We start from the raw sequence: 25,911 nt of genomic DNA on the forward strand, positions 1-25,911 counted from the left end.
CTGTTGATATCTCCATGTAATATATCGAGATTGTGAAGTTTTTGTAAAGCACTTTCACTTATCTCAAAGTCTAAAGCGTTTAGGTGATATCCACAGACTTCTTCAATGGTAAATAGGATGACACGATGTGGCATCTCGTGGAAGACATATCCAAGAATGATTTGGGACCAATGCTGAATCATCTTGCGTCAGTATATGGTGAATTAAGATATCTCCTGTGCAAGCCAGCCAAGCTCAAAGTCGCCAGGTTTTTGCCGATTTTGTGAGGCATGAGGCCTGAATAAATCACATTTCGCTTCGAATGCCACTCTCATCCTTATGGACAGTCAGAGTTTCCCAAGTTTTGAGCTGTTAGCTTAGCTTTGATAGTTCAAGTATCACTTCGGGGTGGTAAGTTCGCGATTGATCTGGAATTGTATCCAAATTCTCAAGCGTAACATACATCACCGTTGTGCTGTATGTGAAGTTGATAAAAGCACAGAACATGTGGATCACTGGGTATATATCGCTTGTCTTTATCACGTGGCAGAGGCGGTCTCACACCAGATTGCATGAATGCATCTTACTGCCTGTGATGTTATGTTGTGGTGGTGACTGATGCATGCTTGAATGCTATGTGTATTCATCAAAGACTTTCAATCCTCGAGCAGAGAAAGAGAGCTCTACATCAGGGGAGTCAGGCTACTTCATATATTTCAGTAGCTGATTACAGTACCTATCCGGCAAGTTCCTTCCCTCCCCTTCATCTTCTCCTGATACTATCATACCACTAATCCGGTTCTTTCCTGTAAGCCTCTCAGCTTTTGTCTGCTGACCTTGTCGGTACTAAGTAACTTACTAGCTTCTGTTTCTTGAACATATCTCCCCCGGCTGTTGCCGTCCTTAGTTCTCGGATATTTCTAGTTCTAAAGTACTTTCACTATCCTGAGTAGTATTTTGAATCATGAATAGAAATAATTCAGTATCAGAAAGCTTAACATGTAGGTATGAGATCCTTTACTCCAAATTACTATAGCATGACCGTGGCCTTGTTCCCAGTTTCACTTCTGATTGGCTGCTGTCTAAGTTCTGCAGAAATATGGCTCTTCCATTGGTTGGTTGCATTTTGCGGGTTGCCCACACTGGCCACTTGCGCACCCCATCAAATATAAGCGGCCAGTCCAAATAGTTTCGTCAACTGGCAAACCAATTTTTGATTTCCTTGTGAGCAGAGCATGTTAGGATCACACGTGAAACAAGTAAATTACTGAATCTGCCAGCCCAACTATTGTATTGCTGAATATTTCTGTTTGTTTCTAATTGCTAGATAAGATTATATCTTTACTTTGCAAGGAAGTGGTAGATAGTCAGAGCCGATGTCACCAGTGAGTGACCTTTTCGCAGTGCCCAAGTGTTAGATAGGTCGTCAACTGGCAAGTCTTTTGCCAATTGTTTTTCACAGCTTGGGAATCCTTCTCTATTTGTTTGTGAGTTATAAGGATAGCATCAAACTTTGTCTACGGTATTTCCGACTCATAAGTGCGGGAAACAGAGTTTCCTAACCCGATCCAACACTACCTATGATGCCGTGCATTGTAAGCTGCACAACACCACAGGTGCTGGCATCGAAGTTTTGACGGCGTTGCAAACCCGGGCTGGTTCAACACAAGTCGGGATGAGGGAATAAATAATGCATGGATACCGAAAGAAGAATTGTAACCCCCATGCTCTTTCTCCAGGCCCCTCCACGCCCCCATGGATATAGCGTGGGGTACACACCTCCCACGGGCTCCATCTCCATCACCTCAACCAACCAACTAAACCAACCCGAGCCGAGAGCCACGCGATCCAAGGCTGATTTCCGAAACATTGGTACAGGGTCCCATCACACCTCCAGCCTGTTTGCAGCTATTTAATTGTCAGCTTTCCCACTGTGCCTGAGTTTCCATTCCAGATTGTTTCCGAGTGGTATTCTAACATTTTTTTTCGCTTTTTCTTCCGCTCTCTTTTGATGTCCCTTTCGGTACGCGGCTAATCTGACTCGGACATTCTCCGCCGATTAACTCGGCACCGGCGCACCGCATTCCTAATCCCGGGGTAACCTTCTCGGTGTCAAGGCGTCAAAAGCAGCGGTCTTCATTTTGCAACCCTGCTTCCACCGTCATAGTGACTTTGAATAGCCATATAGCTAGTGAAGTGCTTGTCGACAGACAACGGACCATCATCCAACATGTCGTGCCAGTCACAGGCTTCATGCGAGGGCTGCTCTTGCAGCGGCAGTGGCAGCAAAGGAGTGGTTAATATTGAAGACTGTGAAACCGAGCTGCTCGCTCTCCGGAAGAAAACCATAGAACTTGAAAAGACTCTTGCATCCATGAAGAGTTCGTCAAGTAGCACACCGAAAGCCGGACGCAAGCTGCGGTCCACCAAGTGGTTTCAGTGCGAAGGCGACCCAGGAATGATGGCCTTGTACATTGAAAGATACCTCAACTATGGTGTTACTAGGGAGGAGCTGATGTCTGGCAAGCCTATTATCGGAATAGCTCAAACCGGATCCGATCTGGCACCGTGCAACCGTCATCACCTAGAGCTTGCCAAAAGGGTCCGAGAGGGTATCAGAACTGCTGGCGGAATCGCCTTTGAGTTCCCCACCCACCCCATTCAAGAGACTAGCCGACGGCCCACCGCTTGTATCGATCGGAACCTTTCTTATCTTGGCCTTGTTGAGATCCTTCATGGCTACTTTTTGGATGGGGTGGTCCTCCTCACCGGGTGCGACAAGACCACCCCGGCATGCCTGATGGCTGCTGCCACAGTCGTACGTTGTTCTGCAAGACTTGCATCTTATTCTTCCACAGCTGCCCAACTGACTCGGATTCCCAGAACATCCCTGCTATATGTCTCAACGTCGGTCCCATGCTTAATGGTTATGTGAAGGATGAACTGGCTGGTTCGGGAATGGTGGTCTGGAAAGGCAGAGAGATGCATGCTGCAGGACAGATCACCACGGAGGAATTTGTAGATTACATCTCCCGCGGGTACGTCACGAAATTCTGGACACGCTTTCCTGGCTTGGACTAACGCTTGGCATTAGTGCACCGTCAGCAGGACATTGCAATACGATGGGTACGGCATCTACCATGAATGCGCTTGCAGAAGCCCTTGGCATGGCCCTGCCTGGGTCAGCTGCCATTCCAGCTCCCTACCGTGAACGAGCCCAATGTGCCTATGAGACCGGATTACAGATCGTAGAGATGGTGCACTCTGATCGCAAGCCAAGTGACATCATGACCAGAGAGGCTTTCGAGAATGTCATTGCTGCCAACACCGCGATTGGCGGCAGTACGAATGCTCCCATTCATATTAACGCCATCGCGAAGCATATTGGGGTGGATCTTTCGCTAGATGACTGGGACCGCATCGGGTTCCACATCCCGCTCTTGCTAAATATGCAGCCGGCGGGGGAGCTGCTAGGGGAGGAGTATTACCGAGCAGGAGGGTTGCCGGCTATTATGGCGGAGCTGCTGGATGCGGGCAAGTTGAATGCAGATGCTGTGACGTGCAATGGCCACACTGTAGCACAAAACGTCCGTGGGAAACATACCTGGAACCGGCGGATGATCAGAGCTTATGACGACCCTCTTCTCAAGGATGCTGGCTTCCTTCACTTGACCGGCACCCTGTTTGACTCGGCCATTATGAAAACATGCGTCATCTCTGAGCCGTTCAGGCAAAAATTCCTAGAGAATCCCGCAGATCCAAATGCATTCGAGGGGTCTGTGGTAGTTTTTGATGGACCGGAGGATTACCATCGTCGGTTAGAGGACCCCTCCACCCCCATCACTGACACAAGTATCCTGGTGATGCGCGGGGCTGGTCCACTGGGCTATCCCGGTGCAGCTGAGGTGGTCAACATGCACCCTCCGGGAAGGCTGCTGCGAGAGGGGGTCAAGTCGCTTCCATGCATTGGTGATGGACGGCAGTCGGGAACTTCAGGATCTCCATCTATCTTGAACGCTAGTCCTGAGGCAGCAGCGGGTGGTAACCTTGCAGTCCTTCGGGATGGAGACCGGCTTCGAGTGGACCTTAACCAGCGGCGGGTAGACATCCTTGTCTCTGCGGACGAATTAAAGAAGCGAAAGCAGGAGCTCGAAGCAAGTGGGGGTTACAATATGCCGGAAAGCCAGACCCCATGGCAGGAGTTATTCCGCAAGGAAACGTCCCAGCTGAACGAAGGAATGGTTCTCCGAGAGGCAGTCAAATACCAACGGCTGGCGCAGCGATACCCGGAGCCCAGGCACAATCACTGAATAATGACTATTTTGTTATGGATTAATCTGAATAATGAAAAAAACCATCACTTCTTTGACCCACCAGCCGCTTGATGGGGTGGCGCGTGCGCGCAACAAAACACAGTTCATCAGGCAGGCTTGTTGCTTGATGATATCATGTTGTGGAAACAGCTCAATACCCACTATAGGAAACGCGATTAGTAGGCATTCAGTACCCGATCAGACCTTAGTCCGGAGGATACACCGCCGGGCCAATAGAGCTGTATGAGCTTAAAAGCTAATGAGCTAGTGAAAGCTAAATTTGGGAAGAGAGTATATGCGAGATAGCATCTCCGCAAGGGTACGTATTAGGTGAAGTTTTGACGCATGGGATGGCACATGGAGCACAGAGTATGGAGGAAGCTTTGAAGGAATGTGAAGCTAAGCTCCAGGCCATCTGGCCACTGCTCAATCACGGGATTCTCAGCCCCTCCTTTGGACTGTTCCGTCTTCTTTTCGTGCCTGGGAAAGAGCGGAAGACGTGCGATCTGTGCGACATCCGTCCGTGAGCCTCTGTTGACTCACTCCCGTCTACCTCTCACCCCCCCTAAACAGTGCCGGTCTTGACACCGCCATAATGCGCTTGATAGCACAGGGGCCTGAGCAACCCTCAGAAACACTTGTTGTGGCCCAGTGGTGAATTGCAGAACAAGGAACCTTGGAATGACTGCACGCCTGCATGAACAACACGGCAAGGCCGTGATAATCCTGGCTTCTGTGATTTGATCCTAAGAATGTAGCTTGGCTCGGCCAAGCTAGCTAATGCGGTGATTATTTCTTTTTTGAACCTCAGTGTTGTTCATCTGCTAAAAGATTTGATAGGAGAACGGCGCTAGTGATATCATGTTTTGGCGATCGCAGCCAGACTAGCTCGTTAAGGCATATTAGCCACATGGTGTGCGACACCAACAATAACAACTATGCTACTACCCTCAGTACTGCAGCCGAAGAAAGGGATAGAAAGTCAAATTTCAGCCGAGGAAGGATCGAGACCAGCCCGAAAATGAGAGCCAAGATCGGGTGATATCGTGATAGAGGTCTCGAACCCCCAAAGTGAAATGTTCACTACGCGATGCCCCGGGTGACTTGATAGGGGGTGGTGGTCGTGATGGAGGCCACCAAGTAAGGACTTGAGTCACCCCATGGAGTAGTGTGCGCCATAGGCACAGCCACCGCAGCCCGGAGGTGAAGTAATTTTAGGCAACTGAATCTAGTGGATGATGTGATCCGTGATGCTCACGTTCGTACTCGAATTCTCTTTTTCATCTCTCTCAATTTTTCGACAGCTGATTGGAATGATACAGTCTATGCATCAAAGCAACACACCTCGCAGCTCGGAAGCAACAATATCCAGGATCGGGATATCAAAATACGGGCCTGGATGGCGGAAAAAGACAGAAGGGAAAAGTTAAAATATCGCCCGAGGGTGGATCCCGTGGGGCTCGGGTTTCCCGCGTCAAAGTTTCCTGTTGCAGGGCAAAGATTCCATTGATTTAGGGCGGGATTAGGGTGATTAGGGTGATTAAAGCCACGGAACGGATCCAGTTGCAAGTTCAGTTGCCCACGCTACCGTTTGGGATGACGGGCGCCTTCTCAGTGTGGTCTAGCCCGTGACATCAAGAAAAATTTTCCACACTTTTCCAGTTTCCACACCCACAATTCTTAGGTCCGTCTGTCTGACTTACTCTGACCTCAGACCGCCCCAGAGGCGCGCACCATCTCGAATTTCCTGCCTCTTTTTAAACCAATCCGGTGCTCGTCATTTGTCCTATTGCTCTCTCGCTCTCTCCCTTCCCTCAATTCCTGCATACGTCTCCTTTGACGGACACCCATGCTCCTTGTTCCCTTCTGTCCAGTCAGATGCGAGCTTGCCACCATGCGGTCCTAAGAAGCGATCTTAAAGAAAGAGCTGTCCACACCGTCCCGCTGCTTCTACTGCTGCGTCTGTTGCTTTAGCTGTCTCGCGGCCCCTCTTCCCAGCTTCCCAGGTCTCCTGGTCCTGTCGATCAGTCCCAATTCCAATAAATAAAGCCCGTCTCAATTCAGATTTTTCTTCCTTCAGGCTTCGCGAAGAAAAAGAAATCTGACCCTCCATTCAACTTTGGGCCGGGCCTAGACTGTCGCCAGGCACGTCTACATATACATACAATCGCACACACCGCATCGTTTCAGCGTGTCGTGCATCTCGCTCTTGCCTTCCCCTGGACTTGAGCCATCTTATCGGAGGCAGTCTCGACGAATTTTTTTTCCTTCATAAAGCACTTGGGGGCACAATCAGCCTTTATTGATTGTTGCCTAACATCCTCTTTTCTTCCTTCATCTTCTACTTTCAGGTTATACTACTTGTTTGTTTAAGATGTACGTCGACTTATAACCCGTCGTTGCAACTCGCAACTCGTTATTTCTTTGATATTCTGTTCATCAGCAAGCGAGCGTTTTCTCGATCTTCTTTTTACACATTTGAAGTTTTCACAAAATCTCTCTCGACATCGTGTCATCCTGAAAAAAAGCAGCCTCATTGATTCTCATTACCATGGCTCCCAACCTCTTTCTCTGTTTGCGGAACGTGTTCTGCCCGACCTACTGGTTTCAGCGTGGAGAACGCATCCAAGGTTCTATCCACAAAGAGGAACATTGGGATAGTCCCGTTCCTGGCATCTACAAGTACATCCCCGGTCGGGGATGGCATCTTGTCTACAAAGACGGCAATGACAGCGATGAGAAAGTGCCTGTCCCGCTTGTCTATTGCCGGATCCTTCACCGTTACATCTTTGAACACGAAATGGAGGAGCGTTGCCGCTGGCACACCGTGGAAATCCACGAAGGCGCCAAGCCAGAAAAATTCATGTTCTTCCTCCTTGATGATGGATACACCTGGGTGGCCGGATGGGATGCCAAGGGCAAATTCATTCCCGGTCCTTACCAGAAATGGCACTATGATGCAGAGTCGAGGACCCTGCGCCGGGTGCTGTTCCCCGAAAGCTCGAATGTGTCCCGGGCTAGCATTTTGCCGAACAAGATGACTTGACCCTTCTCGAGTGGGAACAAACCGAGAACTTCTTTTGCTGTCAACACATTTGCTTGACCATCGTGATGCTATCTGCAGCTGGATTCTACAGAACATGCGGTGGTCGAATGCGCTTGCACACGACTGATTGATTGCTATATGGGATAGCGTTTAAGCGAGGTGTCTTTCTTATTTGCTTCCTTTTTTTTTTCTTGTTTGCCTTTGCTACTTTTTTATGATGACATTCACACATGAGCCTGTAATGCTGGGATGAATCTGCTTTTCTGCAGTGACCTTGTTTACAAAGCGACAATGGCGTTCGGGTCAAGGTCATAGAAGATCGGATAGACATTGCGATAGAGCGCATGGGGGTTTGGCTTGTCGTCTTCTTATTCATTTCACATCTTCTGTATTTGTTATATTTCGGGTGACTGATCATTCAGCGAACCGCACAATGGAGCAAAGGACAGTCTATTTTTACGCACTACATACTTAGTTTTTTAGTATGAACGTATTTGTCATGGATCACTTGAAGCTCAAAATTGAGAGATGTACTCGGGTAGACATTGTGGGAAAGTTTAGCGCATGCAAGTCCGGGTATGGATGGGATCGACATGACAGCTGCATGAGATGTATCGTCGCAGAAGTCTTCTTCCTTTACTTACTGTAATAAGTACTCTACTGCACTTTTTCACATGTGAGTCGGAATCAAATCGGGATTGCCGTGGTCCTATGGATGACATTTACCTGCTCCTCCCAGTAGTCCAATCTACCTCTACACCAGCCATCTGATACATAAGACATCCACATCCACATCCACAACATTAAACAGCCAATAAATGCCACCAGGACACTTAATATAACACTCAGTATAACCGCACCCCCTCCTATCAACTATATACAAAATCCCAGACCAAATATCCATCCCATTCACCAGGAACAGAACATGTCTCACCACCATTCCCTCAAAACCCTACTTAGTACCTACCTACCTACCTACAACTTCGCCCCCTTCCCACCACCGCCAACAGCAGTATCGCTCACAACCAACCTCTCCAACCCCCTCCTAACACCCACCTCCATCCCCTCCCTCGTCGGCCTCATCGTCTCCCTCGCCACAAACACATGCGTATACCCCCCAACAACCTTGACTTCTTCCTCTCCCTCCTTAAACACCCCGACTTCATACGTCACGCTGCTATTCCCCAGCTTCGTGACCCGCAGCCCCAGGTCTAGTATATCTGGGAATGAGACGGAGGAGAAGTAGTCGCAGTAGGAGGAGACCATTATCCCGACTTGGCTGCTTTTGAATTTAGGTGGTGTAGATGAGGAGGTGGTGGTGGTGGTGGAGGAGGGGTCAGGTGTAGTGAGCGTGGGGTTGTTGTGCGTGAAGGGATCCATCCCGCAGTGCGTGATTAAATACGTGTTTATTATGCTGTCGAAGAGCATGGCGTAGACTGTGTTGTTGAGGTGGGCGTACATGTCGTTGTCGAACCTGGATTTTATCTGTTAGAGGTGATGGATGGATGGGGTGGGGGAGGGTGGTGGTGGCTCACCATCTTGTTCGGTGCGTTTGGTGGTAGATGTAGTCGCTTCGGAGACGGCGCTTTTTGTGCGCTATTGAGGTGGACATTTTACGGTGGGTTTGTGTGTGTGTATAGGTGGAGTGGTTGTTGGTGTTGAGAAAATGTTGGTGAAGTTTAATGTTGTCTATATGGTAGATTGAGGGGATGGGGATGGGTAGGTTGGAGCTACCGAGTTGAGCCGAGGCATAAAGCCGCCGCCCTGACTGAGTAACAGTAACTGGGGTGAGAGTGCCCACGGGGTGGGAGGATCGGGTCACCCGAGGGCCGTTCTTTGGGCGGTCACCCCTGGCGGGATTCTGCTCAGGTTCAAGCAGTGTTCAGTGAAACGATTCTAACTTTCAGGGATTTTCAAGCATTGTTTATTACTTTTACATTGTTTATTATCTCGTATATTCAAGCCATTGTATGTTATTTTTACTGGTATTAATACAGTCCACTATGAACTTGTCAACCACGGATCTGTCAATAGTTCGGGGGCTCTCTGTCTCTCTTCTGGATCCCATCGAAGCATCTTTCTCATAAAGTTCATGAACATCTGCTTGTTCTCGCCTTCTAGATACTCTTCTGAGTCATCCAATGAAATGGATGGGATTTTCTCAGAAGCCTTCCATTGACCTACAATTGATAAGCTAGTGGATAGAAATGCTCTAACGATGAAGCTATACCTGACGAGTCCCAGTATTCCAGGCTGCGAGGTGATCTACGAAGAAACTCCACTGGTGGAGGCCCCAGCATCGCTATTATTTCGGCCAGAAGTTGCGCATCTGAATGGCAAGCGTCTGATTCTCTACCATCAAATAGGTGGTGGTCTTCGAAGAGATCCCAGATCTTGAGTCTCATATTAGCCGATGCCAGGGTGAAAAAGTATAGTAGAGGGCCAGTAAAAGCTGCTGCTGCGCCCCTTTTAGTAGGTCCTGAGGAAGGCTCATTGGGTCCAATGTTGCTTGGAAATGCAGGAGGCTTGTTAACAGAGGTTCGTAAGCAATGCACTGATGTATGTCTTTGGGACTCGTAAGCTCAAAATTTCTCTATCTTTTGGCGGACGAGACTGCTGCCGGGATGCTGTGACTTTATCCGCGAAAGGTGCTCCAACTCGAGCACCTCTTGATTGTGCCTCGAGCTGCTGATGTAGGTTTTTAGCGCTATACCGGTGGTGTTTACCTAAGAAGTTAGCTACACATACGAGGTTCGAGAAGAGTAGACTGTTACTCACTGCAAGTCACGACAGAACCACACCGTTGAGTTTGCCCCAAAGCCCAGTTTGCTGATAACTTGGTACCTAGACTGAAATACATCACCAAGTTCCACTGGATAGTAAAGACCACGTTCATACGCAGGCATTCGTTCTTCCTCTGTTTTCTTTGTTGAGTCCAGAATGGGACAGCTAGAGGACATGGCCCTTCTTGGGAGAACTGGCAGTCGAGAGAATCGACTGAACTGAAGAAGGATCATCGCAGAAAGGTAAAGTTGTATAATATAAGTTATTGATCACGAAGATGCCATAAGATCACAATAGCCCTACAACCTAACCTGTTGTCCTTATTGTCAGGACTTTCCTTGAAAGGGGGCCGCCGAGGTTCTGTTGCTTGCATTATATTAATGCTACTGTCTTAAGTGGGTTCGAGGTTACTACCTTGGAAGCCGGTGCAGAGATATTGTCGGGTAGGTGATATCAACAGAGGACAAATGTGAGCTCTCAAACTCCTGGGTTCATGCAAGCTGGAAATAGGAATACTAGGATGGTAACTACTATTATAGTTGAAATGCTGGAAACTTGTGCAAATGTGCTGGAGGGGGGAAAGGGAAAATGTCGCTCTACGTCGATTCGTCCCAGATATATATACCATGGTATGCCATTCGGGAGGGGGTTGCTAGTAACTTCAGCAATCTTTGATTGGCGACCGGCATATTCCCGAAGCTCCGTAGGTCTATTAAGCAAACTGAGATACCAGCGAGGTACTTATTTACTACCCATGTGCTGCGCCCAATATCCGTGGACCAACAGGAATGGGCGCCGGGTTAGCGCAGCGATGCTTGACATGAGACCTAAATGGCGATCAAATAGGCCCTAGCAGAGAGTATCGAAGTACTACTAGTAGTAGACAAGCTCTGTCAAAACAGCCTATGTGCATACATTAATCTCCTGGTGCTACTGGATATGACCGAAATATATGGTTGAGTCGAAAGTTGGCATGCTTATTGAACAATTGCGGGATCTACTAGTATATATACTCTAGTAGACGGGGAATTTCCCCGCATCGCCAAAATTTTCTTTTCTTTCGCCGCCACGGAACCAACTCAGGAACGGATCCCCTTGTCTTGTCTCCGGTCCTTCCAACCGACTTTCGCTTTCATTTTTGCCATTTTTCTTGTTTTCGCTATCCCTCCTGGCTCCCTCTCCTCGCATTACCGCGTACCTATTGCGACGCGGCCGGATTCCTCCGCCCATCATGTCTCTCGTGCCCGTCGACACCACGCTGCAAGTCCCACCTCCTGACCCGGTTCAGGAGCCCCCTGAGGTGGCCATCACGCCCTGCGATCCATGGCCTGCACCATACTATCTTGAAGGCGGCCTGCGCCGGGTGAAGCCATACCACTACACCTACAACACTTTCTGCAAGGAGCGCTGGCGGGGTCGTGAATTGGTGGACATTTTCCTGTCGGAGTTTCGCGATCGTCCCGCAGAGTACTACGTACGCTTCCATCTCCTGGCTATTCGTCAAATTGACGAATAATATACTGACCTGGTCTTCTGGACTGCAGAAGAAAGCCCTACAAGATGGCCTTGTCGCCGTCAACGGCACGCCTGCTGGTCCCAACACCGTCGTCAAGAACGGCCAGATCATCTCGCATACCCTGCACCGTCACGAACCCCCCGTCACCGGGAAAGAGATTGGTATCATCCACGAGGATGACGATCTGATTGTCATTGATAAGCCTGCCGGTGTGCCTGTCCACTCCGCCGGTCGCTACCACTACAACTCCGTGCTCGAGATCATGCGCTCTCAACGCCATCCGGAATGGGTCCCACGGCCCTGCAACCGTCTGGACCGACTCACCTCCGGAGTCATGTTCCTCGGAAAGACCCCGAAGGCTGCAGAAAACATGACCGGCAAGCTCAAGGCCCGCACCCTCCAGAAGGAGTATGTGGCGCGCGTCAAGGGAAAGTTCCCCGACGGTGTCATTGTCTGTGACCAGCCCATCATGTCCGTGAGCCCGAAGGTAGGCCTCAACCGCGTTCGCGCCACTGGCAAGGAGGCAAAGACCAAGTTCCGTCGTTTGGCGTATATCCCGCCTCAAGCGCCGGAGCCTCAGAGCGCCCCCGACGCAGAGGGACGGGTGGCGACTCCGCCTCCGGTCTACACCAACGAAGACGAAGGGTATAGTATTGTCCACTGCCTGCCCTTGACCGGCCGCACGCATCAGATCCGCGTGCACCTTCAGTTCCTCGGACACCCGATCTCGAACGATCCCATCTACTCCAACCGCAAAGTCTTTGGACCGGATCTCGGCAAGAACGAGACCAGCGACGAGCGCGACAACGAGCTTATCGATAAGCTATGTAACATTGGCAAGACCGAAGTCCCCGACACCGTAAGCTACCGGACGCACCTTACCACTGTGCCTATGGTACCGCCAGGCACGGACAACTCCGTCGTGGAGGAGATCATGTCACGGGAGCACGAAGCCGCCGTGGAGAGATACCACAAGCGCAAAGGCGAGATGTTGTCCGGTGAGAGGTGCAAGATCTGCGACACAGAGCTCTACTCGGACCCTAGACCCGAAGATCTAGGTATTTTCCTCCACGCCGCGGCATACTCTGACAAAGAGGAGGGCTGGAAATACACTAGCAAGATGCCTAGCTGGGCCCTGCCGCCGGACGGTGTGGAGGGACCGCGCGAGATGCCCGACTGGGTGTTTGGTCCTGAGGAGGAGGAGATCATTATCGGACATGCTGTTTTGCCTGGCGCGGAGGACGGCTCGGAGACGAATATCCCTGCTCTTGTGCAGGGTGTTGGCCTCGTTGATATTTCGTCCGGTAGGAAAGCAGATGCTGCTGCGCAGGCGGCTGCATGATAAACACGTTGGTTACATGGTGCATGATTTGGCGTTACTTGCAATTGCAATTAGAGAAATTAGACATGTTGAGATGCTGAACGACGGATTACATTTTGTCACATAGCTGGATTCGTTTACTTGATACCACCATAGACAAAGTTTCATCTGCCATTTCAAATTGGATATATCATAGAACAAGCGTCATAGACAAACATAGTTCCATCTGCGGGGTAATACTACACATATATGAATTACAGTCTGCTAGGCTTGTCAAGAACAAACAATTGAAAAGTAAGGCCATCCCTATGTAGTTGATATAAATTGTACGGTAGGTAGGATACAACACCAAATGGGACCAACTACGACGCTACAAAATACAACCCTCGGTCATCAAAAAAAGTCTTCATAAGATTTAGATTTTTATTCCCAGACTGGCAGCACCAGCCACGACCACAAGCGCCCCATGACAAATGGAAACGCTTGCAATCCAGCACATACGTCGTCAACGTCAGACACACACAAAGCCAAAGCCCACATTAGAGAAGATGCGATGATTCAAGGCTCCGCAAGTCCCCAAGATCACAAATTAACAAACAACCACGTAGTAGTAGTTGTCTGTTATTTGCTTTTTTAGTTGTCCCCCGAGAGTGGTTGGTTTTCCCATTTGGTTGGTATAAAGTGGAAAAAAAGAGTTTTAATGAAAAATGAAAATGAAAATGATGAAATTTCTTGGGCTTTCTTTACATTCATTCCATATCCATTTAAGCCTCGGTGGTGACGCGGCCCTTGGGGTTGGTGACCTTGACGCCGAGAGCCTTGGCCTTGGCGATGATGTCGACGCGCTTGCGGGAGGAGACGGCGCTGGCGATCCTGTTCAAGTAATTAGCATTTGATTTTCTTGTAGATGCAGTCTGCCAAAGGCAGAGGCGTGAACGTACTCAGCGGCGTAGGTGCGGTTGTGCATCAACAGAAGCTCAACGTCCTTGGGGTTGTGGACGAGGAAAGCCTTGTGGCCGGAGGGCATCATGTGCTTGGTCTTCTTGTTGGATCCGTAGCCGATGGAGGGCATGGGGATGTTGCCACGGAAGCGTCTACGGACGCGGTTGTCGATACCCTTGGGCTTGCGCCATGACTCCGGCACGCACTTGAAGCGGTCGGACTGGTGGCGCCAGAAACGCTTGGTGCCTGGAAGGAATTTGATGTTAGTCGGGTCGTTCGTCCTGACGACGTGTGTATGTGTGATTTAGTTCAATCCGGCTGTATGTCCGTGGTCCAGCAAGCACTTGTCAATTCATGTTGTTGGTGTGTGTAAATATCTTCGTCCAGATCGATTCGAAATTTCGGTCGCTTGTGATAATTTCTTCGCCGATCAAGTTCGTCGTTCGCCATCGTTATTTCGCAATAAGAATATAGAAAAATTGATTCGTTCGCTTCGATCGTCTGATTTCTCATTCCATCGCACCGTATATATTCCTCATGCTTGCTGGACGACTGACAACCGACGGATCGTACTCTGGCTGGGAACTGGACTGGGCTGGGACTAGCAGGGAGAAAAGGAAGGACATACGCTTCTTGACGATGGGGACGTGCTTCTTTGCGAGGACCATCTGTTCTCAATTAGCATGCAACAGGCAAGCAGCTGGCAACAATATCACATACCTTGTCGTCGTCTCGCGGGCTGGCGCTGGGAGTTGTCGTACGGGTCGAAATCGATCTCGAAAATTCGCGCTCAGGTTTGGCCGCCCGAGAGAGTCGAGCTAGTGGCTCGCTTAGCGAGTCTAACTGCTCTCGGTGCGTTAGGGCTCTTTACGCTTGCCCTGCATTTTGTCGGTACTGCTTACTCAGCTGGGTTAGTGCGGTGGATAAGCTTGCCTTGTGCCATTCCACATCAGGAATAGCGTATATATGCTGTGATCTACTATGGACTTCCGCCTTCGCAGCACAGCAGCAGCACCGCCCCGTCGTATTCGCGATGCTTGTGTTCCATCTGTGTAATTGAGCAAGTTAATTACAAGTTCAATGCCTACAGTCATACATGGAACAGGCCTCTGACACTTATATCTTTGTCTTGTTCAACCATGATGGTTTTCGGGGGACTGTCCCCCTCTTTCCGCGAGGCTGCAATCCGTAGTACACAATGCCGGCGCTTGCCATCGGGCAGCGTTATCCATATAAGGGATGACTCCTCTTCCATGATTTTGGTGAGCAACGCAAGGCATTTAACAACTAATTAACTGCATTAAAATTCTGTTATTCCTTCTTCTGTCAAATCAGCGGTTGCTCCCTTCAAACTGCACCATGAGCCTCGGATATGGTGTCGGGGACTTCATCGCTGTAGTGAATCTCGCCAAGGCCATCAGGGTGCGCTTTGTTAGTGCACCAGACCAATTCAGACATATATCAGAAGCGTATGTTTCAATACCATGCGCGTCTATTACGATACTAACATGTCTCCAGTTCAAAGACCTTGTGCAATGTCCTCCGCGATATCAAAGACATGTACGAGCAAGCGGAGCTTGATACCCAGCAGGAGAAACGCCTAGACGAAATCTCTCGCTCTTGCAGTAGTGGACTGAATGAATTACTCAGCAAATTAGACAAATTCCAGGAGTTGGACCCTCGCACTAACAGCCTAGGGGGCACCTGTCGTCGCGTCTGGAAAAGACTCATATGGGACCAAGCTGAGATGGCTGAGATTTGTCAGAGGATACAGTCCAATGAACAAATCTTTAGTCTCTTCAGTACTAGTCTGACTAGGTATGGGTTCATAATAGCCCAGGAAGGCGAGTGCTCACAAATGCCGAAAATGGTCAAGTAGCCTTTACTACAAAAGAGCTCGTTCACCGAGTTAACAACACCATGGAAGACAAAGCTCAGCATGAAATCCTTGAATGGCTTACGACCGTCAACTATGCAACTCAGCAAGAGGAATATCTCGAACGTCGGCAAGAGGGTACCGGTAAGTGGCTACTAGGCACAGACAAGTTTCAGCAGTGGATTAACAACGAGAATAAAAATATCCTTTGCACGGGCATCCCTGGAGCTGGAAAGACAATACTCACTGCTATTGTCATCAAATATTTTGAAGAGAAGTGTGAACACGACCGAAGTGTTCGTCTCGCCTACATATACTGCAATTTCGGCGCCATCATGAGCAGAGTGTGGACGATATACTTGCGAGTCTGATAAAGCAATTGTGTCAAAGAATGTCATCCCTTCCCGAGGATAAAGACGCTATATGCGCAACACAAGAAACGTCAGACATGGCCAAAACTCGACGAACTTTTCGAGATCCTATTCGTTCTGCTTGGTCACTTCTCGAGGATCCTCATAGTGGTGGACGCCCATGATGAATATTCATCAAGAGATGAAGCGCTACGCAGGCTGTTATCGGAGTTATTTCGTCTGCAGAGCAACAGCACAGTTAGCATATTCGCTACGTCACGGTATAGCCCGTTCATCCGATCGGCATTCGAGGGTTGTTTACAGCAAGAAGTCTCTGCTACCGCTGAAGATGTAGAGGCGTATCTGCGAGGTCACATGTCCGATCTGTCAAAGGTCGTGCTACGCAACAATAAGCTACAGAAGGAAATAGTCAAAGCAATTACGAAAACAGGAATGTATATTCCATCATGTGTCTCGTTAAGAAAATCCGCTCCTGCTCTGACATTCATAGGTTTCTTCTTGCTCAACTCCACCTTGACTCGTTGAGAGGAAAATTCTCGGTAACGGCGGTTAGGAAAACACTAGAGAAACTTCCAACTGGAGCTGACGCGTACGATGTTGCATATGAAGAAGCCATGGAGCGGATAAATGCGAAGGCGGCGGGAGAAAGGGAGTTGGCATTTCAGATTCTTGCATGGATCACCTGCGCTCAGGTGCCGCTGCTGATAGAACAGCTCCAATTTGGCCTTGCAGTCGAGCCTGACGAGGCAGAATTTGATCCAGATTTTTGATCGAACAAGGACTCGTTCCAGATAAACAAGACCAGTGGGGACTTACTCCCCTTGCGCTAGCAGCAAAAAAAGGCCATTTCGAGGTTGTGAAGTTACTCTTGGACAATGGAGCTAGTCCAGAGTTAAAGAGCAACGATGGCCGAACCCCTTTGATGCTAGGTTGTGAAAAAGGCCATAACCTTGGCAGCGCTTGCGATAAAATACGAATTGGCCAACTTGATTGTCAAGATAGGGTAGTCGCACTTTTGCTCGAGGCAAATTGTGACCCTAATATAAAAGATGAACATGGCTTGTCCGCGCTCCACTACGCCTTTGCTAGAGGACGCATGCGAGTTGTTAAACTGATAAACTATTACTCGCAAAGAAAGCTGATTTTTAAAGGAAAAGGATAATGCAGGTAAGATACCGCTCTTCAACGCAGGCAGATACGGGGATTCGCTTGCTGTCTCATCATTGCTCAAGCAACCGTTTGATGCCAACCACATGGATGTATCAGTCTGGAGGATGATTCTCTTATCAAGGATAATGCAGGTCATACACCGCTATTCAACGCAGCCAAATATGGTGGTGCGGTGGTTGTTCTAACGTTGCTCACCCATGGGTTCGATCCAAACCACATGAATGATTCCGGCGTGACTCCGTTGTTGTTCGCTTCCTACCACAAGCTTCATAATGTTGTTCTGGTACTATTAGACAATGGGGCTTGTCCAAATGTGATGACTGAACATCAGGGGCATGACACCATTGCTTTATGAATTCAGGGAGACCATCACTCTATGTTCATGTCGCTATAAGACCATGGCGCTGATCCTAACCTCACTGATCAAAAGCTCGGTCGACCTCCTTTGGTATAGGCAGCGCAGAGAGGTCTTGCTTCGATGGTGGAAGCATTGTTGAGCAGAGGAATTGACGCAGACAGCCAGGACTGTGACGGTTGGACAGCTCTGTCGTATGCGACTTCTACACCGTCGGATCACAAAAAGTTAGGAGACAAAGCCCTAGTTAAGCAAATTCTTGAGTCTGGGAATAATCCAAAAGCTCACGATTCACACATCAAGAGCTCCTTGGCGGCGACCACACGCCGTGATTACGAGGGCATTGTGAAACTACTTTTGCAGTATATGGCGAACCCAGACACGGTTAACGTTAATTGGGGAGGATGGAAACCATTGATGGTCGCAGCAGCAACAGGATGCGGGAATACAGTTCGATTACTGCTCGATACGGGAAATGTAAACCCCAAGCGCCGGGATGAGACTGGCCACGACCAAATCGCGGTACTTCTCTCGAGTCCTATAATGGAGACCAACGTGACCATCAATGAAGCTGTCTGCACCACAGACCAGCTGGAGAACGCTCCTCTCATTGCTTCTCGTGCAACAGGACCACAAGAAAGGTGAGAGTCACCTGTCAATCTGTAGAAATTACCTCACATATCTGTGAGGATGCCCTATATCATTGGTGCCATTATTTGGATAGGCCAATCGGTCAGGACATCAAATTGTAGATTTTCGAGTTTATGTTTATTAGGCAGTTAAATTGAAGGTTTGAGTATACTATTTGAAGAATCTATTGCCCTCCTAGGCCAATCCATCACTGCAAATCCAACAGCACCTTCCCACCCTCACTCACAAACATCCCCTCCATAACCTCCAAATCAGCCAAAGCCTCCTCCGGCCGCAGCCTCTCCTCCAACTGTCCCTTCAATATCGACTCCCCAAACGCAGCCACCTCATAGTTCACTCCCCGTCCCTCATACGGCACCTCAAACGACTCCCCACCACTAACCGTCACCGTATCCCGATCCAACTTAACCACACCGCGCTCACAACTAAACTCAAAGACCGTCTCATTGACAGCAGCCCCATACGACAAGGACACCACCCCATTCGCCCCAGACTTAGTCTTGACCACCGCATCGAGCGTATCCACCGGCGCCAGATGCTCCCGCTGCAATCCCATCATAGCCGACACAGCCGCCATAGCGTCCTCTTTACCAAGAATAAGTCTCAATCCAGCAATGGCGTGGACCCCTCCATCGAGGACAAACCCGCCCTTGTATGTGGGTTTGCGACGCCATTCGGTTTCTGTAACATTGTTAGCTTACCCACTCCTTTTCCCACAACCAAGCCCAAACAAAACAGAGCAAGTAGAACAAGAAGAAAAGAAGAAGGAAAGAATAGATAAACGTACGATGATACTTCGACCCCTCCCCAATCAACGTCCTCACACTAACCCTAAAAGCCTTCACAGTCCCCAACTTCCGAACCTCCTCAGCTACCCGCGTGAACTTCGCCAGGAAGCGCCAGTTCTCCGCTACGCCCCAGAGCGGCTTCGTCGCGAGAGCCTGGTACTCTGAGAGGAGAGCCCTAGCGGTGTTGAGATCACCTGCGATGGGCTTCTCGCTTAGGACGTGTTTGCCCGCTTGTAGAGCTGCGCGGATGTAGCTTGGTTGGGCGGGGATGGGGAGACTGTTTTCCATTTAGTATACGTTTATCATCATGTTAAATACAATTTTATACATCTCCAATGATGACATTTGTAATATCAGGATTGGGGGAGGGGACATCTCACGCAATAACAACAGCCCGCACATCCTCCCTGTCGAGGAGATCCTGAAGCCGTCTACCAGCTTCGGAATCCTCGGAATATAATTCCACGTTCTTCATCATGGCGTCATCTCCCTTGCTTCCCGAGATGAGGGACTCTGCGGATTTGAGGCTCCGGGAGTAGATGGCTTTGAGGGTGAAGAGGGGGGAGGTGGTTAGGATGGGCTGATTGTTCCCTATTAGTACTGGTTATATGGGGGATGAAAGGCGAAGGGGGGGTATGTTGGTACCAGGTGTTCTTCTTTGGCGAAGATGCCTATATTACTGGTTAGTTCATTAGAGTCATGTGAAATGGGGATTGATACTGGGGATAGGATAAGGGAGGGGTGGATACCGCTGCCGACGATGGCTACGCCGATGGGGGAGGACATTTTGATAATGTGTGTGATAATATCAATGATAATAGTAGTAATAACGACAGGAAAGAAAAAATTATTTATATGGGAGTAGATAGTTGGGGATTGGGATGTGAAAGAGTCTATCGATGCTATTAATATAATTTGCTATAGGAAATAATATGTGGGGACGTGCGAGGCACTCAGACTAAATGGCGTTTAGACCCGGAGTGTGGATGGCGGGGTTCGGTGGATATTCATTTTATTTCCTTCATCACTGTGTACTGTGTAGATGAACATTTTCACAAATATTATGGTAGAAAAGTAAAATGTAATACCATGCTATATTAATATCCTCAATCAATGCAATAATTCAAACGCTGCGCCGTAAATGCTATCGTCACTCTCATAAGTACGCCTTATCCCGTCAGGTCATGCATCTCATGCCAACCATAACATGGCTTTCGCCAAACCAAAACACCGGGGTATATGATAAAAAGCAAGCGATAATGAAGAGCGAGGAAAAGCAACCGAAACTGATAACCCCCCTATCTATCCGACCATCGCTCGAATCCGCTCCACACGTGCCATCGCCTTCTCTAAGCGCTCCAGTCGAGCGCGCTTCTCGACATCTCGACGTTCCAGTACCGCGACACGCTCTTCGAGCCGAGCTCGTGCCTTGCGTTCCTGCGCGACCATCTCGTTTGCCTGGCTGAACAGCTGCGCTGTCAACTCCTCCAGCTCCGTGCTCGCCTGCGATAGCTGGCTTTCTGCGGCTTTACGTAGACTCTGCTCCCGGGTCAACGCATTCTGTAACTCCACTGTCTCCTCCTGGGTGGTTGTCGGCTGTACAGGCTCTGGTGGTGGTGGAGGCGAAGCAACAGGCTGAGCCTGGGTGGTACTGGTAGCGCTCGGTCGACGGGAGGGGAGGAAAGAGGCAAGAGTAGAGAGTCGGCCCGGTTGCGATTTCGGAGATGTTTGTAGGTGAGTAGGTGATTGGGACCGGTCGATTTGCGTTGATGCGGTGGATGACACGGATGTGTTGTTTCGGGAGGACGGTTGCGCACGCAGTCGTCGGATCTCTTCTTCGTATGCGGCCAGTTTCTCGGCTGTTGGAGAATGGCTTCCATTAGTACACTAATCAATGTATAGCTTTGGAGTTTGTTTAACTCACCCATTTGCATTGCTTGGAGGTTCAGAGCGTTGACTTGGCCTTCCAGGTCCTTCGCTCGACGTCGGGTATCATTTGTGGACTGTCCAGCCGCGAGGAATCCGTCCTGGCCGCAAGTTGGACAGGCCTTTCCGGAGACGAGAGCGGCAGCGCCCGCCATAGAGGGCAGCGTGCCGATGAGAGTGGTGGACGTTAGAGCGGTGGTAGTGGTGGTGGTCGACATTGTTTGTGCCACATGAGGTGAAAGTGAGGAGATCAAGTTCGATCGTGTACAATGGCACAATCAATTGTAGGGAAGGCAACGTCAGCGGATCGGAGGTGAAACTGAGCGGCGGGAGGCTGAAATGAAAGGATGCCGGACCAGTGTCGCAGAAAGCGGCAGAGAGACAATAAATAGGAGGCCAAGCTGCTTAAGGGACGCTCATGCAGTGGTGCAGTGAGGCAAGGGAAGGTGGTTGGAAGAGAAGATGTCGGTAGCCAACCTGCTCAAACAAAGAAAGCGAGAGAGCGTGCAGAGACAGATGGGGATGAGGCCGGTGAGAGGAGAGAAGTCAGCACAGGCAGTAAAGTAGTACGACGGGGAAGATTAATTGATTAAACTGGAAATTGAATGCATTAATTGTCCCTGCGGCGGGAAGCGGTGGGGAGCCGCCGGTCTTTCCCTCTCCAGAACAGCAGAAGGAATGCATCTTCTCCTTCCTCTGCTGCGCTGGCAGTCACCCAAGTACAACTACTATTGTTGGGGAGACCGTGTAACTGCCAATGGATGTGATCATCATATCTCCGGCATTGGACTGCCTATCACCAACAATGTTGCTCCTTCTGCGAACCCTTGAAGACGCCATGGAATCTTGTTGGATCCGCGCGCGAGGCAACACGTGTGGACCGCGCCGTTGAGACCCGCTGGCTAGTGAGTTGCTGTTGGTGACTCGTCATTTGCCTGTCTGGTTGATCTGCCAGTTGCATCTCATAAAGCTGACTTGCTTGGTCTGTCTCGTACAAAGGTCCGACAGACAGGCGGCTTGATACACCGACTGGAAGGTGTGCTGTGAAAGGCCTCGACTCCATTCCAGCCTCCTGGCCAACCGCCCTGGATGCCGTCGCGTTCCTTATCGCCAGGGTAACACCAGCCATGAGATAATGGATAAACCCTGCAGCCTTGATAAAGATCGGGCTCCCTTGCTGGCCCCGGGAGATCTTCAACTTTAACCTATCTAGAAAGGAGATGTGCGCTGAGGAATCACCGATCTTGTCTCCCTTGCAGACCTCCCGGCTTCATTATACCCTCCCGACCGGAAGGTCTTATACCAACATTTTGATTTCGAATCATCATCTCATTTCCACCCCTTTTGATCCATCAATCATTACTTATCATTTATACTCACCATCACAGCCTTAGCATCGTATCTCATCAATCTACGTCCAACGTTACTTCTTCTCCCTCCCCGGCAGTACCCTTCGATCCGAGAGCGCGATAACCACGGAAATGCCTCCGCTAACTGCCCCCAGCACCGTCACCATTGTCGCCCAGCCGGCTCGTTCGACTAGCAGACCCGCAACCAAGGGCCCCAGTACCTGCCCGCCTGACCAAGCTACATTGAAAAGCCCGTACGCCTGCGCAGTTCCTCCTTGAGGTCCGAAGATACCGGGGAACTCCCGCTCGTACCGCTCCGTCACGTTGTTGACCTCCGTCATCAGCGAGACCATTTGCAGGGTCGAAGCGACACCTGCGAGGAAGAGGAATACATAGAGAAGCACTTGGTCCTGGGTCGTGTTGCGTGCGACAAGCTGGAAGAGCAACAATGCTGGAAAATCGAGCAGGAAGCCGACAAAGGCTACTCGAGGTGCTCCCCAACGGTCCACTGCATCGCCTGCAATCATTGGTTAGCAGAGCTAGAGGGCATAGAGGTCGTCTGATACATACCAATCCATGGGGAGAGGAAAGAAGGTGCAAAGAGCGGTAGGAAACACAGCCCGATTTCGAATGATCCCCAGCCGAACGTTTTCATGACATACAGTGGGAGCACCTGACCTCGTTAACTTCATCTTTGAAGATATGGGATGGGTACATACCGTATCAAAAGCGGACCAGATGATGGCATCTACTACCGTCGCTAAAAGAACGACGAGCAACTTGCCTGAGAAAATCAGGCGGACAATCCCAGGTACAGAGGTTGACCTCCCGCTGGTCAGTGGCTCGCCGCTGTCCTCGGTTGGACACTCAACAGCAATGCTAGATGTCTGACCTGCGCCAGCATTTGCCGTAATTGCATTGTACCCAGCACTGTGCGCACCAGCTTCGTTTAGCAGACCTTGTGTCTCTCCGCCACTGCTCGACTGAATCCATTGCGCAGCATTCTTGGGTTCGACCATCACGAGCCGAAGACAGATATCCAGCACTATCAACCCAATCGCCAACACGAAAACTGCATGATAGCCCACTCTCGACAGCCTGAATCATTAGTAAATCGCCTTTCAAGCTTCCAATGCGACAGAAACTGAACTCACATGATCCCTCCAATAAATGGGCCAAACACCGTCCCCACGGTCGGTGCCATCGAGACATATCCCATTGCAGCTCCCACCTGATCCTTGCCCACTGTATCGACGACCAGAGCCAAACCAACAGTCCAGACTACAGCGGCTGACAACCCTTGGAGACTGCGCGCAATGACCAGGGACGACACTGTTTCTGCGAACCAGAACACGATAGTCGTACCGGCGAGCGCGAGTAATCCAATGAGGAAAGGTAGCTGGCGCGATGAGCTTCTGTCCGCGAAGTAACCGAATATTGCTAGCAACTTCGTGTTAATTGCGCTCATTTCGTTAAGTAAAGCAATGACACCTACGGGATCCGAAGAATATACCACCGCCAAACGCAGCCAGCATGATCGACATCCATTTTTGCACTGTGGATGATTAGCCTGTTGTCTCACCATTCTCAAAACAGGACACCCTACACTCATCTTCCGGTACGATCACGCGTGTTTTGAGCACAATCGGCAAGATGGGCACAATCTATACTGGTCAGATGAAGCTCCGAGCCGATCCGAAGGTGGTGCAGTTACCATTCCATATATGAAGACGTCCTATTCTCGGTCACAACATCAGCACGAATATCAGTTGTATTATCACAAGGATCAAGTACCGTGAAGACCGCAATAGCCACAACAGAAATCACAAATGCCCTGGAGGAGCGAAAAGCAAGCTTCCAGGGCGCAGAGCCCGTAGAAGGCGGATCGGAAAGGAATTCAGCTGGATACATCCTGACACCGACACAGAGAGGAGTGTTACTGAGAGAAGGATCGTGAAGGGGGGGGACGAGGGATATATGCGCAAGAAAAAAGAAAAACCAGAGCCCGTCAGCCGGTCGGTCAAGAGCTCTAGTTCAGATACAGACAGTAGGATGACATGTGGGGTAGGGTAGCGGGATAGTAATCAGATGGTAGCAATCGTAGTCTAGTTAGTCGCAGTCTCGTCGCGTCCAGATGCGATAGATAAAAATAAAACCAGATAGACAGACAGATTAGCAGATAGATAAAGACCAATTTACGTAGTAATCTAGCTCTAGCTCAACCGTCTACGGGAATACTTGCCTTTATTTCATCCCCTCACCCCCATCATAATCTCTCTCTCTCCCTCTCTGACAGACAAACCAGACAGACAAACCAGACAGACAAACCAGACAGACAAACCAGCGGATCGTAATCCGCAGGGACCCGACTTCCTATTCGGGATGGGGGCTGGGAGTGTAGAACTCACCAACGAATTTGATTGATGGTCTGACTGAACTAGGTTTCTTACTCACTCACGTTCTTCAGCTGCTGCTACTACTACTTACTAGGTACTGCTACTAGTTGGGTCGCCATGCATCCCGTCGATCATCTCGATCAAATTAGGTTTGGTTTTCCCTTCCCTCTCTCTCTGTTCCCTTCAGCTTCTCCGTCGCGTGCTTACTGTCTCGTTGATGGAGGGAGGGAGGGAGGGAGAAAGCGATTGGTTGTGGATTTTCTTTGCTTTTGATGGTTTCTTTTCTTTTTGATGTATGAGGGTGGGGTTTAAATAGGTTTTTCATGTTTATGTGTTTCATTGTTATTGGGTTCAGTTTGGTATCATATAGTATATATACTTAGCCGCATAGCTTGGTCTCGAGGAACTCACGCACTCTTAGTACTATTCATGGTACTAGTGATGATTGTCATTCATTTACCGATGATAATGATTTACGAGGTAGAGGTACTAAGCTACTAGGCCTTATAAACTGCTAATCGTTATCTTATTCGTATGGGGGAACTGCCTCGTGTCAACTAGTAGTAGTAGGGACATGCATGGGGGGCTCTCCGGTTAGGTTGAACAAGAAGGGAACAAGACTCCACACGCCATCCCCGGATCCAGAAGCAAGACAGAGTTTAAAAAGGAAAGAGAGTTTGGAGAGTGGAGTAAGAATAGCAACTGTCTGGCAGCAAAAAAAGGGGTTGGGCAAATTAATTTCGGAGGCGAATGGAGGGTTTGGGGTTTTGATCAGCAAGTTCAGAAAGCATAAGATAACAAGTGAAAAGAAACGTATACTCTTCTTCCTTCGCATCAGCCATAAGGGTCATTGCTGTGTAACACTTCATCCACGTACATGGGAATAACTAGCTCAGAGAAACGTGAAGAACACACACTAGGAAATTTGGAGAAAAGAACAAACTTTTCGACATGCTTGACGGAAGAAACAAGGGGACTAGACCTGAATCCTAGATCTAGACGAAGGCGGCAACCCGTAGGAAGAGAGAAAGGAGAAAGCGAAAGAAGTTGAGGACGACTCTGAACAACATCAAAACAAACGGACATCGACGTTAACCAAAATCCACCTGGCCATTTCCACGAGTGCTG

At 49.5% G+C, this 25,911-nt stretch overlaps 11 protein-coding genes across 11 annotated transcripts; 5 read left to right on the top strand and 6 right to left on the bottom strand.

Annotated features, from left to right (window-relative positions):
* Window positions 1-2,353: 2,353 nt before the first annotated feature.
* Window positions 2,354-4,289, top strand: BO83DRAFT_323747 (IlvD/Edd family dehydratase; the record flags this gene model as incomplete). Its single annotated transcript, XM_025527950.1, has 3 exons — window positions 2,354-2,797; window positions 2,863-3,017; window positions 3,074-4,289. 3 exons carry the CDS (start codon window positions 2,354-2,356, stop codon window positions 4,287-4,289), a joined length of 1,815 nt encoding a protein of 604 aa, XP_025383257.1.
* Window positions 4,290-6,843: 2,554 nt separating this feature from the next.
* On the top strand, window positions 6,844-7,338 carry BO83DRAFT_323785 (uncharacterized protein; the record flags this gene model as incomplete). Its single annotated transcript, XM_025527952.1, has 1 exon — window positions 6,844-7,338. One exon carries the CDS (start codon window positions 6,844-6,846, stop codon window positions 7,336-7,338), a length of 495 nt encoding a protein of 164 aa, XP_025383258.1.
* A 701-nt stretch (window positions 7,339-8,039) lies between these two features.
* On the bottom strand, window positions 8,040-8,967 carry BO83DRAFT_370408 (acyl-CoA thioesterase). The gene is made up of 2 exons (XM_025529897.1): window positions 8,874-8,967; window positions 8,040-8,812 (listed from the first exon to the last, which is right to left on the bottom strand). The coding sequence occupies exons 1-2, from the start codon at window positions 8,948-8,950 to the stop codon at window positions 8,314-8,316; spliced, it is 576 nt and encodes a 191-aa protein (XP_025383259.1). The 5' UTR covers window positions 8,951-8,967; the 3' UTR covers window positions 8,040-8,313.
* A 260-nt stretch (window positions 8,968-9,227) lies between these two features.
* Window positions 9,228-9,743, bottom strand: BO83DRAFT_420862 (uncharacterized protein; the record flags this gene model as incomplete). Its single annotated transcript, XM_025534957.1, has 2 exons — window positions 9,228-9,518; window positions 9,569-9,743. The coding sequence occupies 2 exons, from the start codon at window positions 9,741-9,743 to the stop codon at window positions 9,340-9,342; spliced, it is 354 nt and encodes a 117-aa protein (XP_025383260.1). The 3' UTR covers window positions 9,228-9,339.
* A 1,453-nt stretch (window positions 9,744-11,196) lies between these two features.
* Window positions 11,197-13,097, top strand: BO83DRAFT_441225 (pseudouridine synthase family protein). Its single transcript, XM_025536321.1, has 2 exons — window positions 11,197-11,596; window positions 11,667-13,097. The coding sequence occupies exons 1-2, from the start codon at window positions 11,354-11,356 to the stop codon at window positions 12,978-12,980; spliced, it is 1,557 nt and encodes a 518-aa protein (XP_025383261.1). The 5' UTR covers window positions 11,197-11,353; the 3' UTR covers window positions 12,981-13,097.
* Window positions 13,098-13,644: 547 nt separating this feature from the next.
* Window positions 13,645-14,785, bottom strand: BO83DRAFT_411785 (60S ribosomal eL32 domain-containing protein; the record flags this gene model as incomplete). Its single annotated transcript, XM_025534340.1, has 5 exons — window positions 13,645-13,832; window positions 13,901-14,147; window positions 14,425-14,569; window positions 14,622-14,719; window positions 14,773-14,785. 5 exons carry the CDS (start codon window positions 14,783-14,785, stop codon window positions 13,724-13,726), a joined length of 612 nt encoding a protein of 203 aa, XP_025383262.1. The 3' UTR covers window positions 13,645-13,723.
* A 475-nt stretch (window positions 14,786-15,260) lies between these two features.
* BO83DRAFT_456234 (uncharacterized protein) lies at window positions 15,261-16,996 on the top strand (the record flags this gene model as incomplete). Its single annotated transcript, XM_025537064.1, has 5 exons — window positions 15,261-15,370; window positions 15,420-15,719; window positions 15,746-15,921; window positions 16,168-16,582; window positions 16,639-16,996. 5 exons carry the CDS (start codon window positions 15,261-15,263, stop codon window positions 16,916-16,918), a joined length of 1,281 nt encoding a protein of 426 aa, XP_025383263.1. The 3' UTR covers window positions 16,919-16,996.
* An 800-nt stretch (window positions 16,997-17,796) lies between these two features.
* BO83DRAFT_420866 (ankyrin repeat domain-containing protein) lies at window positions 17,797-18,318 on the top strand (the record flags this gene model as incomplete). The annotated part of the gene is made up of 1 exon (XM_025534958.1): window positions 17,797-18,318. The coding sequence occupies one exon, from the start codon at window positions 17,797-17,799 to the stop codon at window positions 18,316-18,318; it is 522 nt and encodes a 173-aa protein (XP_025383264.1).
* Window positions 18,319-18,498: 180 nt separating this feature from the next.
* On the bottom strand, window positions 18,499-20,004 carry BO83DRAFT_382460 (Gfo/Idh/MocA family protein). Its single transcript, XM_025532230.1, has 5 exons — window positions 19,862-20,004; window positions 19,758-19,783; window positions 19,493-19,692; window positions 19,112-19,389; window positions 18,499-19,005 (listed from the first exon to the last, which is right to left on the bottom strand). Exons 1-5 carry the CDS (start codon window positions 19,896-19,898, stop codon window positions 18,512-18,514), a joined length of 1,035 nt encoding a protein of 344 aa, XP_025383265.1. The 5' UTR covers window positions 19,899-20,004; the 3' UTR covers window positions 18,499-18,511.
* Window positions 20,005-20,208: 204 nt separating this feature from the next.
* On the bottom strand, window positions 20,209-21,605 carry BO83DRAFT_370420 (uncharacterized protein). The gene is made up of 2 exons (XM_025529898.1): window positions 21,037-21,605; window positions 20,209-20,971 (listed from the first exon to the last, which is right to left on the bottom strand). The coding sequence occupies exons 1-2, from the start codon at window positions 21,254-21,256 to the stop codon at window positions 20,415-20,417; spliced, it is 777 nt and encodes a 258-aa protein (XP_025383266.1). The 5' UTR covers window positions 21,257-21,605; the 3' UTR covers window positions 20,209-20,414.
* Window positions 21,606-22,461: 856 nt separating this feature from the next.
* Window positions 22,462-24,298, bottom strand: BO83DRAFT_402973 (MFS transporter; the record flags this gene model as incomplete). Its single annotated transcript, XM_025533582.1, has 8 exons — window positions 22,462-22,904; window positions 22,958-23,060; window positions 23,107-23,485; window positions 23,542-23,827; window positions 23,883-23,942; window positions 23,994-24,051; window positions 24,102-24,122; window positions 24,182-24,298. 8 exons carry the CDS (start codon window positions 24,296-24,298, stop codon window positions 22,462-22,464), a joined length of 1,467 nt encoding a protein of 488 aa, XP_025383267.1.
* Between the last annotated feature and the right edge of the window lie 1,613 nt (window positions 24,299-25,911).

The sequence above is a fragment of the Aspergillus eucalypticola genome, assembly GCF_003184535.1.
Source record: "Aspergillus eucalypticola CBS 122712 chromosome Unknown BO83scaffold_35, whole genome shotgun sequence".
Classification (NCBI taxonomy): domain Eukaryota; kingdom Fungi; phylum Ascomycota; class Eurotiomycetes; order Eurotiales; family Aspergillaceae; genus Aspergillus; species Aspergillus eucalypticola.

What these genes read in the sequence shown, in the direction of transcription:
- BO83DRAFT_370408 (XM_025529897.1), bottom strand. Translation starts at nt 8,950, where the DNA reads ATGTCCACCTCAATAGCGCACAAAAAGCGCCGTCTCCGAAGCGACTAC. An exon ending in CAAACGCACCGAACAAGATG is followed by an intron (nt 8,813 to 8,873) that starts GTGAGCCACCAC and finishes GATAAAATCCAG; the next exon opens with GTTCGACAACGACATGTACG.
- BO83DRAFT_441225 (XM_025536321.1), top strand. Translation starts at nt 11,354, where the DNA reads ATGTCTCTCGTGCCCGTCGACACCACGCTGCAAGTCCCACCTCCTGAC. An exon ending in ATCGTCCCGCAGAGTACTAC is followed by an intron (nt 11,597 to 11,666) that starts GTACGCTTCCAT and finishes TCTGGACTGCAG; the next exon opens with AAGAAAGCCCTACAAGATGG.
- BO83DRAFT_382460 (XM_025532230.1), bottom strand. Translation starts at nt 19,898, where the DNA reads ATGTCCTCCCCCATCGGCGTAGCCATCGTCGGCAGCG. An exon ending in CGTAGCCATCGTCGGCAGCG is followed by an intron (nt 19,784 to 19,861) that starts GTATCCACCCCT and finishes CCAGTAATATAG; the next exon opens with GCATCTTCGCCAAAGAAGAA. An exon ending in GTGCGGGCTGTTGTTATTGC is followed by an intron (nt 19,390 to 19,492) that starts GTGAGATGTCCC and finishes AATGGAAAACAG; the next exon opens with TCTCCCCATCCCCGCCCAAC.
- BO83DRAFT_370420 (XM_025529898.1), bottom strand. Translation starts at nt 21,256, where the DNA reads ATGTCGACCACCACCACTACCACCGCTCTAACGTCCACCACTCTCATC. An exon ending in CCTCCAAGCAATGCAAATGG is followed by an intron (nt 20,972 to 21,036) that starts GTGAGTTAAACA and finishes ATTCTCCAACAG; the next exon opens with CCGAGAAACTGGCCGCATAC.